Raw genomic sequence first — 15326 nt, 5'->3', positions numbered from 1 at the left:
TCTGGCCACCCAGATAAAAAAATTTTTTTTTTAATGTGAGAAATATTCCAGGTGGCTCTAAACCAGATTCCTATTTGTTATGCATGCCTGTCCTCTTCAAACTTAAGCTTTTCCCAAGCAGCCCAAGGCAAATGAAACTCTTGTTCATTGAAGGAAACACTAATTTTCCAGTAACTACTGCACTTGAGAAAGTGAGGATGACATTTACTCTGCACTGAAGCAGCCCATGACACACAAGAGACAGGACACTCCAGGATGATCTGAGCATGCCCATAAAGCTATAGAGCACCCTCTGCATTCTGTCCAAATAGCTTTGGGTAAAATGAACAACTAGGAAAACACATATCATGCTTCTCCATTATCACAACTTTACACAAGTGAGTCCTAAAATAGCAAATGCCCCTGGCTGAGATCTATTGCTGAAAAATGCCAAGTTTCAGCAGCTCAGGCTGTTTCCTGTGTCGGTCTATTCTACCAGCCCCCACTTAAGCTGTAGGACTAACTATAGGATTCAGGAAGAGATTTTTTTTTTTTTTGAAAGACAGATACACACACATATACAACATACGGTTTCCGAGGAGAGTGAGAGTTCCATGCTCGTGGGAGAGGAGGAGGAATATGCCGAATAACCCTCAGGTTTCTCCCAGATTTGAACATGCTGTACTGTGGCATGAGGTCAGCAGTGACTGACTCCAACCCTGTGAGGCTGAATTCTACCCTGACAAAGCAGTATCACTGTAATATGAAGCAAGAGGATTCAGGGCATGTTGGCAGCTGTACAGAATGCCTGTTCTAGAAAGTAATGGCAATTCCAAAACAAGAGATCTATGCTGTCACATGAGATAATCTTCAGCCCAGTTAAGCAATAAACACCCAAAATACTTTGAATCCCAAACACAGACAACTCAAAATTTTAATGTTAGAAAAGAACTTTTCTCCTTGAACCTATTTTGTGTCTGGAGGAAGTAAACAGGAAGTAGAAAACTTGAAGAATCATTGGTTCATTTGATCTGTATCATAAACAACATACTGATTCTGATCTGCTCTGCTCCTGGACATTGACCTAGTTGAAGAACCCCAAACCACCTCTGTGACTTTACTATGGAACAGGGAGAATATTCTGGAAATATATTTTTGGTAATGGATATATGCCAGAACAGAAGGTGTGAATAACCTCATTTCTCACATGTACTCAAAAGGCAAAGCTAATGTACAACATAATTTCTTTTTAGTTCAAGAATGTGTGCCTTTAGAAATTCTTCCTCCAAAGAAGAGGGGCACTAAAAAAGCAGCCAGAACATGAATTTTCTACCAAGAGAAAACAGGGCAATGCAGATATTCCTTTACATTTTATGGTGTCTCTTATACTACGACAATTCTATTCTAGACCAAAAGTGACCCAATAGCTTTATAACAAGTAAAATTTAGCCAGGAAACACAAGACAATGGAGATAAAACAAAACAGTACTAATAGAAAGGTAAATCTATAAGAAGTTCTTCAACAGTTCAGTGGGATAAGGAGGGATAAGGAATAAAGAAATAAAAACTTTTTTCTTTAAGGTGCACTAACTTTGTTTTTATAAATATTAGCTTACTAATATTTATACATTTTAAAAGGAGATACATATAACCTATTTACATATTTCCAAATTTCTGATAAAGTTTTTGGGGATCTACATTTGTACCCAAACACCTAAAGATAATCATACAATTTCTTTTTCTTTTTGAGACAGGCTTAGCCGTCCAGAATGGAGTGCAATGGAGCAATCTCAGATCACCACAACAACCTTCGTCTCTTGGGGTCAGGGGATTCTCCTGTCTGAACCTCCCAAGTAGCGTGGATTACAGGTATGTACCACCAAGCCTGATAATTTGTATTTTTAGTAGAGATGGGGTTTCACCATGCTGGCCAGGCTGGTCTCAAACTCCTGACCAGAGATCCACCCACCTCAACCTAATTATACAATTTCTAAAACATTTTTTTCATTCTTCAAGTATCTTATTTGAATAAAAACATAACACAGCATCTTATTTTTTAAAGTATCATCAAATAGAAAAAAGTCATTACTGAATAGTTTCAAAGCAGGTTATTTTGAAAGACTGGATAAGCAAGTTTCCTATATTAATAAATGTTTTTTAAGGTCATTTTATAAGAAACTCTGAAAGAGTAATCTACTTTGGACATTAATTTTTTGTTATACTTACACTATCAAAAAAATTTTTGATTCCTTAGTTTTAGGATACACAAGAAACAGTGCCCAGAATGGTGGTTATTACCAATTGAAAAGAAATGACTGTACAAAATTTTTTAGTTCTGAGCTTCTTTCTTAGCAACATCTTAACACAAGGTCAAGAGAAAACTCTGGGAAAGCAGTTAACAGTCCTTTGGTGTATGGGTATTAGTCTACTGTCAAAGGTAGGAGATACAACTAATGTTTCTATTTCATTCTATGAACCAGGATAGAAATAGAAGGGGGCAGCTGATAAATTATAAAAATATGTATAGGTACAGATGGTACCTGTATCTATCTGTATGTATAGGTACAGACTTTAGTCCAAAAGGGAATAGGCATTAATTAATATGGGACAAAAAGAGTCAGTCATACCTTAGAGGTAGATAGATAAGGTAGTAGAGGAGAGGTAGGACTAACAACGGAGTAAAACTTTTGTAGCTCTAAATTATTCTCCTCAAAGTCTGAGACAAAACTTTTTAAGTAGAAGGGCTTTGTATTAATTCATTCAGTAATTCTTAGTATGTGCCAGGCAAACTATATGGGACATTTAGGGATAAAAAAAGAGTAAGATGAACATGCTTAACCTAAAGCAAAGTTTATTAATATAGGGAACTTGATACAAACCAGGACAAGTACCTGGTCAACCCACAGAATCAACGCAAATAAACTGTCACTTTAAGCTACAAAGTTTTAAAAAAATTTCTTAACACCACAGAATTTACTTTTTAGGTATGTGTACAGCTCTATGAATTTTAAAACATGTACAGCCTCATGAGACCACTAGCAGTATAACCATGATACAGAAAAGTTCCAAAAGACTTCCTTATGTAGTCACACCTAACCCCACTACTAACCCATAACCCATTCTTTTCACTGTAGTTCTATCTTTCTGAGACTGTCACATAAACAGAAGCATACATTATATAACTTTCTGACACTGATTTACCAGCACGATGCCTTTGAAATGCATATAAGATGATGCATGTATCATAATTCATTCCTTTTATTGCTAAGTAGTAGTTCACTGTATGTACATACCACAGTTTATCCATTCACTTGAGGGATGTTTGGATGATTTCCATTTTTTAGCAATGTGAACAGATAAACATTAGTGTAGAGGTTTCATAGAAATGTAAGTTTTCATGTTTCTAGGTTAAATACTTCGGTGTGGATTTGCTGGGTCACATGGTCAGTATATATTTAACTTAAAAAAAAAAATTCACCAAACTTTTCCAGAGTAGTTTTGCCATTTTCCTTCCCACCAGCAATGTATGAGAGTTCCAATTGTTCTCTGCATCCTTGCCAGCATTTGGAACTGTATTTTGTTTTTATTTTAGTCATTTTAAAAGTGGCACCTCATCAAGATTTTAAATGCATTTTCTTAATGGCTAATAATGCTAAATATCTGTTTATGTATTTAATTGTCATTATATATCTTCTTTTGTAAAGAATCTGCTTAAGACATTTGACCATTTATTAAATAGGGTTAAAAAAGAAAACTATTGAGCTTTCACAATTTTTTATATACAGATGTCCCATGATTTATCTCAGTAAACCAACTGTGAGATGGAAATATTGGCTGGGCACAGTAGCTCACATGTATAATCCCAGCCCGTTGGGAGGCCAAGATGGGAGTTCACTTGAGGCTAGGAGGTTGAGATCAGCCTAGGCAACACAGCAAGAACCCTCTCTTAAAAAATAATAAAATGAAAATATTGTATGTTGAAAATGCATTTAATGTACCTAACTTAGAACATCATGGCTTAGCCTAACCTACCTTAAATGTGCTCAGAACCCTTACATTAGCCCACAGTTGGCAAAATCATCTAACTCAAAGCCTATTTTATAACAAGGGATGAGGTTGGGCACAGTGGCTCATGCCTGTAATCCCAGCACTTTAGGAGGCTGAGATGCGAGGAATATCTGAGCCCAGGAGTTTAAGACCAGCCTGGGTAACAAGTGAGACCCTGTCTCTACTTAAAAAAAAAAATTAAAATAAAAAATAGAAAAATAATTTATTGACTATGGTACTGACAGTGAGAAACAGATTAGTTGCATACGTACTCGAAATACGGTTTCTACTAGACATGTATTGCTTTAACACCACTGTAAAGTCAAAAAATTGTTAAGTTGAACCATTTTAAGTCAGGAACCATTTGTATTCTGAATATAAGTCCTTTGTCAGATATGTGATTTACAAATTTTTCTCCCAACATGTAGCATGCCCTTTAATTTCTCAATAGCATCTTTCATAGATAAAACTGTCCTGTGTTTTTCTAAAAGTTTCATAGTTTGTCTTATATATTAATTTGTCGTTTATTTTGTGTTAATTTTTATATAAGGTGTGAGAGATTCATGTTTTTGCATACAGATTTCTACTTTTTCCAACAACTCTTTTTGAAAACACTATCCTTTCTCCATTGAATTGCCTTTGTATTTTTATGAAATATGAATTGGCAATATTTATATGGGTCTATTTCTGAATTTTCTATTCTATTCTATTAATCTACATGCCTACCCTTTATATGTTGATTATGGCTTCATCTTGATTAATGTAGCTTTATGGTAAGTCTGAAAGCTGGGTGGAATAATTCACTTAACTTTATTTTTCTTTTCCAGTATTGGTTGACTCTTGTAGTTCTTTTGCCTTTCCATATACATTTAAGAATAAGCAGGCTGGGCGCGGTGGCTCAAGCCTGTAATCCCAGCACTTTGGGAGGCCGAGGCGGGTGGATCACGAGGTCAACAGATCGAGACCATCCTGGTCAACATGGTGAAACCCCGTCTCTACTAAAAAAATTACAAAAAATTAGCTGGGCATGGTGGCGCGTGCCTGTAATCCCAGCTACTCAGGAGGCTGAGGCAGGAGAATTGCCTGAACCCAGGGGGCGGAGGTTGCAGTGAGCCGAGATTGCACCATTGCACTCCAGCCTGGGTAACAAGAGCGAAACTCTGTCTCAAAAAAAAAAAAAAAAAGAATAAGCATGCCAATTGCTATAAAAAAGTTCTGCTGAGATTTCTGTTTGGAATTTTGTTAAAAGGATAATAGGGAACTCCTACATAGACTGTGTGTACATAAATATATAAACAGCTTAGATGAAGTGGACCAAATTCTCAAACAACAAACTACCAGAATCACCTAAGATGAAATACATAACCTGAATGGTTATATAACTGTTTTTTTTTTTTTTTAGATGGAGTTTTGCTCCCGTTACCCAGGCTGGAGTGCAATGGTGCGATCTCGGCTCACTGCAACCTCTGCCTCCTGGGTTCAGTCAATTCTTCTGCCTCAGCCTCCTGAGTAGCCGGGATTACAAGCACGTGCCACCATGCCCAGCTAATTTTTGTATTTTTAGTAGAAACGGGGTTTCACCATGTTGACCAGGATGGTCTCGATCTCTTGACCTCGTGATCCACCCGCCTCGGCCTCCTAAAGTGCTGGGATTACAGGCTTGAGCCACTGCACGTGGCCATATAACTGTTTTTAAAATGAAATTTATAATTAAACATATTCTGAAAAAGAAATCTCTCTGTGGTTTCCGTGGTAAATTCTGCCAAGCATTCATTAGAAATAAACCAATTCTATACAATCTGTTCCAGAAAGCAGAAAGAGGAGGAACTCATTTTATAAAGCCAGCATTATCCAGATATTAAACCTGGAGAAGACCTGTAAAAGAAAACAAGACAGCAGACCAATAGCCTAATACTAGCAAATGAAACCTAGCAATGCATATGAAGAATAATATACCATATCCAAGCAGGACGTTCAATATTTGAAAACCAAGCAAGGTAAGCAACAATAGCCCAGAGAAGTAAAACCATATGAAACCAATTTATACAGAAAAAGCATTTGAGAAAAGTCAACAGCCACTCATTATTAAACTCTTAGCAAATTAGGCTGAACATGGTGGCTCACGCCTGTAATTCCAGCACTTTGGGAGGCCAAGATGGGCAGATCACATAAGGCCCAGGAGTTTGAGACCAGCCTGGTCAACACAGTGAAACCCTGTCTCTACTAAAAATACAAAAATTAGCCAGACATGGTGGTGCATTCCTGTAATCCCAGCTACTTGGGAGACTGAGGCACAAGAATTACTAGAGCCCAGGAGGCAGAGGTTGCAGTGAGCCAACACTGCACTACTACACTCAAGTCTGGGTGACAGAGTGAGACTGTCTCTAAATAAATAAATGAATAAAACCTTCTAACAAATTAGAAATAGAGAAAACTTCCTCTTTTTTTTTTAAAACAGGCATGAGCCACTCTGCCTGGCCAAAACTTTTTTTAAACAGCAGCTAACTTTATACTTATTGGCTCAAGCCATCTTCCCACCTCAGCCTCCTAAGTAGCTGGGACTACAGGCATGAGCCACCAAACCCGGCTAATTTAAAAAATTTTTTTTGGTAGAGACAAGGTTTTACCATGCTACTTCGGCTGGTCTTGACCCTCCTGAGCTTAAATGTTTCGCCAGCCTCAGCCTCCCAAAGTCCTGGGATTACAGGCAGGAGGGACTGTACCCAGCTTCGTAATCTCCAGATTATTTATAACAACCAATGCAATGCCTACACACATCACTTTACATGGATTCAAAATGTATTTGGTGTGTGGCAAATTCAAGTTTTGCTTTTTGAAACTTTTGAAAATTTTTTTCTAAATATTCTGTGTAGATTAGCATAGTATCTTGCAACCTTGCTAACCTTAGTACTTGCATTGTTAACCAGCCACAATTTTTGACCAGAATTCTTAATTGAGAATTGAGAATCTCAGTTGAGAATTCTCGGTTCTCTCCTGCGAATTCCAGTGTCCGTTAAGTTTTCAAAGTCTTTGCAGTGCTTTTGGAATCTGTCCCACATGCACCACACCACCCTGTTGCCAGCCTGGGACTTGGCAATGGACTAACCCCTACTTCACTTCTCAAAGTCTAGGTATGGTGTTTGGGGTCAGGTTTCTGCATGCACACTGCATGAATAAGCTCAAAAATTCATAATAAAAATTAAAGAGTTTATTTCCAAATCTCTAACATCTCCCAGTACTTTCTAGGTCAATGGCGTTCCCCTTTCTTATTACCTAGTCAGAGAGCTGGTGTGTTATTTACTCTGCTCAGCCATACAATTTCCATAATAGTGCCTTTGTTTGGAGGCAGGCAGATGAAGGAGGGAGAAAAATCCAACTGAGACTCATTCCACCCTCTTGGGACCACAGCTCCACTGGTCTGAGAATGATTCCCTGCAATCAGTTTTAATCTCTTGCTAGATCCCAATCTGCTGTCACTGCAGGACTGCTTGAGGTTCATGATGCAAGAGAATAGAGGAAAGAAAAAGGAAAAAAGAAAAAAAAAGTTTCTGTACTTTCTCTTAGTATTACAATATCCCCTTCCCATTCCTTAAACCAGAACTGAAGGCTTCTCCTAGAGTTCTCTTCTCCACATTAATGTTCACTTAGGGGCTTTAGGCTGTGTTGAGTTCAAGCCTGGGGATACCAGAGAGAGGAAAATGATAAATCCTGGTTCAACAGTGCTTCAAAATCTGCAACTTCTTAATGCAACTTTTAAGATATGTCTTTTGGAGTCCTCAAATAGTTGCTCTAGGCCAGGTGTTTTAGCTGAGTTCAGTAGAAAAGATAGACAAAATGTGTTTGCTCCATCTTCCCATAACTGAAATCTTAGACTACTGAGTTCTGAGGTGAATTGTTACACAAACATAGATAACTGGAGTACAATGCAACTTAAGAAGCAATCATTTAAGTGTGGTACACATGAAACAACACAGCCTTTACACATCTTCTCTAGAAAAGTCACCAGATAATTATAAAACAGATGCTATCAGTTCAGTGGCAGACTATTCTCTGCTTTCTTACCTTGGCTTCTAACAGATTAAACAGTTTCACTATTGAAGTAATCAAAGTGATAGCAGTAAAAACCATGGAAGCCTCTTAATAGATGTGGGTTTATTCTGCTGTCAGGTATAATTTGTCAGTAAGGGTTTGAACATTTCATTCTTTCATGACCTGAATGGTATTAATCAGAAGAGCTAAGAGAATCGTTGGAGGAAAAGGGAGCAACAAGGAGAAATTTGGAAAGTGAAAATGCCCTAAGGGAAAACATTTTCCCTAAAGTTATTCTGGTATAGAATTCCTAAAACAAAGTTGTTGTTTTTTTTAATGATCTTGAAAAAAGACTATTTCACGAGCAAGCAGCATTCCATTCAGAATAGCCTACCACCTATTTGTATAATTAAGCACTAATACTTCCGGAGTTAAAAAATCTAGGATGTCAATCAGCTCCACTGGCTTTCAGAAGTTTTGCCCAATATCAGCAAATCACTATGTAGAAACAAACTGTGTAGATACCACCATTTCACATCCACAAACAGGCAAAGATTTTAAGTGTTTGTGAAGGCGCAGGTCAATGGGAACTTTCACACACTACTGATAGGAATAAGTTAGCACAATCACTCTGGATAGCAATTTAGCAATATTTAGTTAAATAGATGAACATACTGTACAACCCAGTAATTCCATTCCTAGGAAGTACTAGATAAATTAGAATATACTAGAGAAACCCATATATTTGCATAAGAAGACATGTTCAAGAGTATTCACTGTAGCACTGTTTATGAAACAATTAAATACTGAAAACTATATGTCCATTAACAGGAGAATCAACCTACAAACAGTGGTATGTTTGTATTCTACAAAACAGAATACTATATAACAAGTAGATCAGAACTATATGTATCAATGTAAATAATTTCAAAAGCATGACATCAAGTGAAAATAGTTAAAGAAATTTTGTATATTTAGACTTGCATAAAATGTAAAAGAATCATTTACGTAAAATTTTAAACCATATAAAACAAAACTATATATTATTTATGGACATATGTATACACAATACAAGTATATAGACATATATGCTCTTTGAGAGGCTGAAGTGGGCAGACTGCTTGAGCTCAGGAGTTCAAGATCAGCCTGGGCAACAGGGACAAAACCCTGTCACTAAAAACAATATAAAGATTAGCTTGGCTTGGTGGCCGCTGCCTGTAGTCCCAGCTACTTGAGAGACTGAGGTGGGAGGACTGCTTTAGCCCAGAAGGCAGAGGTTAAAGTGAGCTGAGATTGCATCACTGCACTCCAGCATGGGTGACAGAGGGAGATTCTGTCTCAGAAAAAAAAAACCACACCCACAAAACAATAAAACATATATGTTAATGAAAAACACTAAATTCAGGATGGCCCTTGTCTCTGAAGGAGAATGGATTGAGGAACGGTACACAAAAGAAAGTACTAAGTTTGAAAAGCTTGGTAATTGTGTTTGAGTGTCTGTTGTGTTATTCTTTCTTTCATTTTTCATGCATACAGCCACCAATTAATCTCTTTATTTTTATGTTAAAAATATAACACAAAAATCAAAAAGAAAAAAAAAACTATGAGAACATATATACATTACATTGTTAACATTCAAATGTTTAATGAAAGAATAATATTCTAACAATATGTTAGCTAAACACATACACACTTGGCCAAAGAAGTATGTTTAAGCAGGCTAAGGGAGGCCAGGTGTGGTGGCTCACTCCTGTAATCCCAGCACTTTGAGAGGCTGAGGCAGGAGGATAGCTTGAGGTCAAGAGTTTGAGACCAGCCTTGGCAACATAGTGAGACACTCACCTCTACAAAAAAAAAAAAAAAAAAGGAAAAAAAAAAATAGCCAGGTGTTGTGGCACACACCTGCAGTCCCAACTACTTGGGAGGGTGTGGTGGGAGGATCTCTTGAGCCCAGGAGTTCATGCTGCAGTAAACTATGACTGTGCCACTGCACTCCAGCCTGGGCAACAGAGGCAAGACTCTCTTAAAAAAAAAAAAAAGGCGAAGAGAATCAGGGATTATGAATATTTAAATACATTTCAAAAGTTTGCTTTTAAGACAGCAAGTGAAAAACAGGTTAGCTTCTGTTATACCCTAAGTAAGAGTCTCATGACTCAAGACACTAAGGAGAGGAGCAGCTGTCTACAAACTCTCTGCTTTCCCCACCATCATCTGCTGCAATACAGAACAGCAGGTTATTTGGCACATCTTGTAGCCTGGCAGTGATTTTGCTCAAAGCTGGGAACACATTGGAAGCCTGTCTACCTTCTGGGGCGACTCCTGGAACTGCAAGGAAAGAAAAGTACACGGAGTAAAGCCAAAAGATTTGCTTTTATCTGTAGAACTTAAATAATGTACTTTGGCCAGAGTAGAAAGGGGAGTTTTATTCATTCTATACCCTCTTCTGGCTCTAATATGATTTGTTGGGGGAAAAAGTAGGGAATTTGTTTTTTTGATCTTACAAATGACCCAAAAATCTGCTGGGTCGCCAGGGTTGAGGCTGTGGATCTCGTGCAGGGACTGTGAGGCAGATAAGCAAGTGATCACCATGTTCGCTTGGTATCTACTGGCACAAATGAAAACTATCAATTCTGCTGACTCATCTGCATCTGCAATTGGTAGGACATGTCTGTATTCCCTATGGAGCCTGCCAGAATGCTACACTGTAGAGTCATTCAGGATAGTGAAAACCATGGCAATAATGTTATCACACAATTGTTTAATACTTTAGTTAACTTATCCCTTTATGTTAGTCATACAATGTTAGGCAAAAACAAGTCTAGGCCATTGAATCACTGTGATGAAACTTCTCCTTTAAAACAATGAAGGTTGGACTAGTAATGACAAATAATTCTTTTCAAGTATGAGCACCCTCTCTAACTTTTAATTATGAAAAAATTTCAAATATACTGAAAAAAAAAAAAAAAACAGAAAAGATGTTACAATAAACAGCCATATACCTACCACCTGTATTCAACAACTGTTAACCTTCTGCTGTATTTGCTTCACCTTCAGACATACACACTCCTAAACCACTTAAATTACATATGATCCTCCACACTGCTATGGTCTGCACGTCTCCCCAAAATTCTTATGTTGGAACCCAATACCCAATGGGATAGTGTTAAAAGGTGGGGCTTTTGGAAAGTGATTAAGTCATAAGGGCTTCACCCTCATGAATGAGATTGCTGCCTTATAAAAGAGGCTTGAGAGGGGGGCTGGGTGCACTTTGGGAGGCCGAGGTGGGCAGATCACCTGAGTTCAGGAGTTTGAGACCTGCCTGGCCAACATGTCGAAACCCCATCTTACTAAAAAAATACAAAAATTTTGTATTTTTTTCCCAGTTTTCAGAACTGTGAGAAATAAATTTCTGTTGTTTTTAAACTACCCAGTCTAGGGCATTTTGTTATAATAGCCCTATAAACTAAGACACGCACACCAAAATGCTCCAGCACGTATCTCTAAAATTTAAAGCCACTCTCCTAAATAACTACAATATCATTCTCACACCTACTAAATTTACCATAATTCTTTGATATCATCTAATATTCAGTGATATTAAAAAGCTGAACACTTAAAATAGTTCTAGTGTAACTAAGATCTAAGCCCATAGACTAGAAACCATTGGCCTATGAATTATATGTCTTAGGGAAGGAAAAATATACATAAACTCCACAACTGTACTTCCTTCTTAAAAGAAAGAGAGCTTGGCCAGGTGCAGTGGCTCATGCCTGTAATCCCAGCACTTTGGGAATCTGAGGCAGGTGGATCACCTGAGGTCAGGAGTTCAAGACCAGCTTGGCCAACTTGGTGAAACCTCATCTCTATTAAAAACACAAAAATATCCAGATGTGGTGGTGGACACCTGTAATCCCAGCTACTCAAGAGGCCGAGGCAGGAGACTTGCTTGAACTGGGGTGGCAGAGGTTGCAGTGAACTGAGATCGTGCCACCGTACTCCAGCCTGGGCAAGAGAGTGAGATTCTGCCAATCAATCAATCAATAAAATAAAATAAAATATAAATAAATAAAATCAAGGAAAAGAGAGCTTTCAATTTTCACATTTGGCTCTTCAGTTTTAACACTGTATGTTTGAAAAGGCAATCTCTGCTCAAGCACTACATTAATTAGGAAGTAGTATTCTTGGAATAGATCTTCATGTATTATACAATTCCGTTGCAGTACCAGTTACTAATCCATAATCCACTTTACTTCCAAACAAGAATTTAAAATGACGTGTAAAATTTATTTGTTTTTTAAAAATTCAATAAAAGCTATAATTAAAGAATGAAAGATATAATGTGGGACAGGGAAGCAGACAATTGAACCAGAAACATGAACTGCTACTGCAACAAAACAATTTTGAGTTTTCCGGCAACCAAAGCAAAATGGAGATACAATGGTTTCATTGTAATTTTTTTCATTAGCTATTTAAAAAAGTGTTTAAGAATAGAATATATCTCCACTTAACTGGAGAAGAAATTTATACATGGACTTTTATCTAAGAACTACTAATAATTAAAACCCTTTTTTTTTTTTTGAGACAGAGTCTCACTCTGTCACCCAGCCTGGAGTGTAATGGTACGATCTCAGCTCCCAGCAACCTCTGCCGCCTGGGCAAGTGATCCTCCCACCTCAGCCTCCTGACTAGCTGGGACTACAGGCATGAGCCACCACACCCAGCGAATTTTTCTATTTTTTGAAGAGATGGGGTTTTGCCATGTTGCTCAGACTGGTCTCAAACTCTTGGGCTCAAGTGACACACCCACCTTGGTCTCCCAAAGTGCTGGGATTAAAGGCATGAACCACCATGATTGGCCTAGCTAAAATCTTTAAGAATTGTTTTTTTAAAAGATGAGAAGACATCCTTCATAGATAAGTCTTATTTTGAGACAGAATCTCACTCTGTCGCTCAGGCTGGAGTGCAGTGGCATGATGTGGGCTCACTGCAGCCTCCACCTCTGGATTCAAGTGATCCTCATGCCTCAGCCTCCTGACTAGCTTGGATTACAGGCATGTGCCATTATACCTGGCTAATTTTGTGTTTTCAGTAGAGATGGGGTTTCACCATGTTGGCCAGGCTGGTCTTGAACTCTTGACCTCAAGTGATCCACTCTCCTCAGCCTCCCCAAGTGCTGAGATTACAGACATGAGCCACTGCATCTAGCCAACAGATGATTCTTATAACCGTCTATAACAATAACCAAGGGCTTATTACAAAATCATAGTTCAGTGAGTTTCTATGTGAGCTGAAGGAACACAGTTTAAGTCTGCAGCTTTCTGGTAACCTGACTTGATACTGGAAGAGTGACAGTCTAGGCAACAGATAGGGAGGAGGTCCCTTAGCATATTATTACCAAATACTAGGTATCTAATCTCGGTTTTTATCAAAAGTTGGTTGGCACACAACACAAGATTGAACTCAATAGCAAGCAGTCTGGTAATTAGCATATAATCTCCATATAAAACAGCCTAAAAAATTTTGTCCCCACTATTAGTTTCCTTTTACACCTAACAGATTCAATGCCCTGTTGCACAAGTTAATGGAAGAAGAAAATATTGTGAAAACCTGGGGAGTCTAATTTCAGATTCCCTGATCTTATACTACATAGAAAAAGGGTAAACTAGATTTAAGAATCTTACTTTTCATTCCCTCTTTTACTATTCCTTATCATTTATTAAGCTCACATGGACATACATGCAAGGTTAGCATACAGCATTAGTTTTCTCTCAAATAATGTTTCTCAACTCAATTGTCCTTTCTTCTGAATCCTAGTCTTGCCATTTCAGAGAAACAAAACAGTGTAAATGAGAACAGCTCAGGTCTTTGCGATCTCTGAAGACTTCATAGTCTGCAAGTGTTTCAGTCTGCCTTGCATGGGCCCAATATATACTAGTTATCTTTCCTGTTTCATACTTCCATCTCAGATGTATTCTCCTAGCTATGAATCACTACGAATTTCTACGCAGAAATTGCAAGTTTGCTAATCAGAGTTAAGAGTCCAAAGTTCTTTGCTTCCCCTGTGCCTGCTGACAACATCTCCACACCTCACCTCTATCCAAGAGAAGAAGGTCCACTGCTTGATAACTTAGTAGGCCAAGTAAAGCTTGAATTTGTATTCATCATTAAAAAGGCAATGGCATAGGATAAATCAAGGAATAAAAATTGTTCTGCTCTTTTTCTGTGCTTTTCTTTCCGGTATGACTCTCAGGCATATATTCTCAAATAATGTTTCCCAGCTCATGGGAGTTCTCAACTCAACCACCAGAACGGTGAGAAGTATGCAAAGGGCTAGGATCAGACCTATGAAGTACTCAAGGGATGCTTAGTTCCATGACAATGGGAAAGTAACCATAGGCCCTTTACTGGTGGGGTTAGAAGGGTCTTCAAAGAGTACAAATATGAGAATTCTAAGAAGTGATTTCCTCATAGTTCAAACAAAGTCTACCCATCTCTATAAACTGTAGTTTATTTTGGCCTCTTCTACTTAACTTCTGCTCCCCATTGTGACTTCATTATCTCACTGGTCTTCTGTCTTTTCTTTGACTCCTGAACAAAAATGTCAGATTCTAGCACACACATACACGGATAAACTATTATTTGACTGTGCTTTACAACATCTAGTTCTGGTACTTAGAAGTTAGTCAGACAGCACATACCTTTAACCTTATTAACATATGGCACTCTTCCACTTCACCTATGATATCACCAATCTCAGGACTCATTGCCCCTTTGGAATTACACCTTAAGCTTTCATATGTCTAATATGTCTAACAATTTTAGTCTCATTGCTAGTATCCTATTCCCTTTCCATAACCATCCACCAGGATCTATTATCTTTCAAGCAAAAATCATGGTGATATAAAGAAATCAGGAAGAACTGGATTAGAATCACTGCTCTGTTGACTATAATGGTATAATTTTCATAATCACCAAATACTAGTTTCTTCATCATCAGAACCAGGATACAGCATCCCTTACATAACTGTTTTGTGTAAAGACACATGTACCATCAGCTGCTACTAGTAGTACTGCACTGAATAATTTCAAAATTTCAAATATAATAATTCCTTCTACGTCTATGGCTCTTAATAAAAGTTTCCAATTATCTCGATTTTACAAAAGAGAAGATTGAGGCTTGCAAAAGTCCTGCATATGTTAGAGCCTCAGTAAAGGTAATTTACCATTCAGAAGGCCATGATTTATTCAAGGTCACATACCTAATATAGATT

At 37.8% G+C, this 15326-nt stretch overlaps 1 protein-coding gene across 36 annotated transcripts in view; it reads right to left on the bottom strand.

Annotated features, from left to right (window-relative positions):
• The window catches only part of TMCC1 (transmembrane and coiled-coil domain family 1), a 254921-nt gene that overhangs the window by 77192 nt on the left and 162403 nt on the right, over positions 1-15326 (bottom strand). The window contains exon 2 of one of the 36 annotated variants that reach the window (XM_078351761.1): positions 569-15326. This exon is cut by the window's right edge and continues 36782 nt beyond it. The exons of the other annotated variants lie outside the window; for them this stretch is intronic. Within the exon in view, the coding sequence (XP_078207887.1) occupies positions 569-595 (27 nt within the window). The 5' untranslated portion in view covers positions 596-15326. The remainder of the gene's footprint in view (positions 1-568) is intronic. 36 annotated transcript variants of the gene reach the window in all.

This window comes from Callithrix jacchus, chromosome 15 (genome assembly GCF_049354715.1).
Source record: "Callithrix jacchus isolate 240 chromosome 15, calJac240_pri, whole genome shotgun sequence".
Lineage (NCBI taxonomy): Eukaryota > Metazoa > Chordata > Mammalia > Primates > Cebidae > Callithrix > Callithrix jacchus.
Note: the sequence above shows the minus strand (reverse complement) of the source record. Positions and strands in the feature narration are given on the sequence as shown.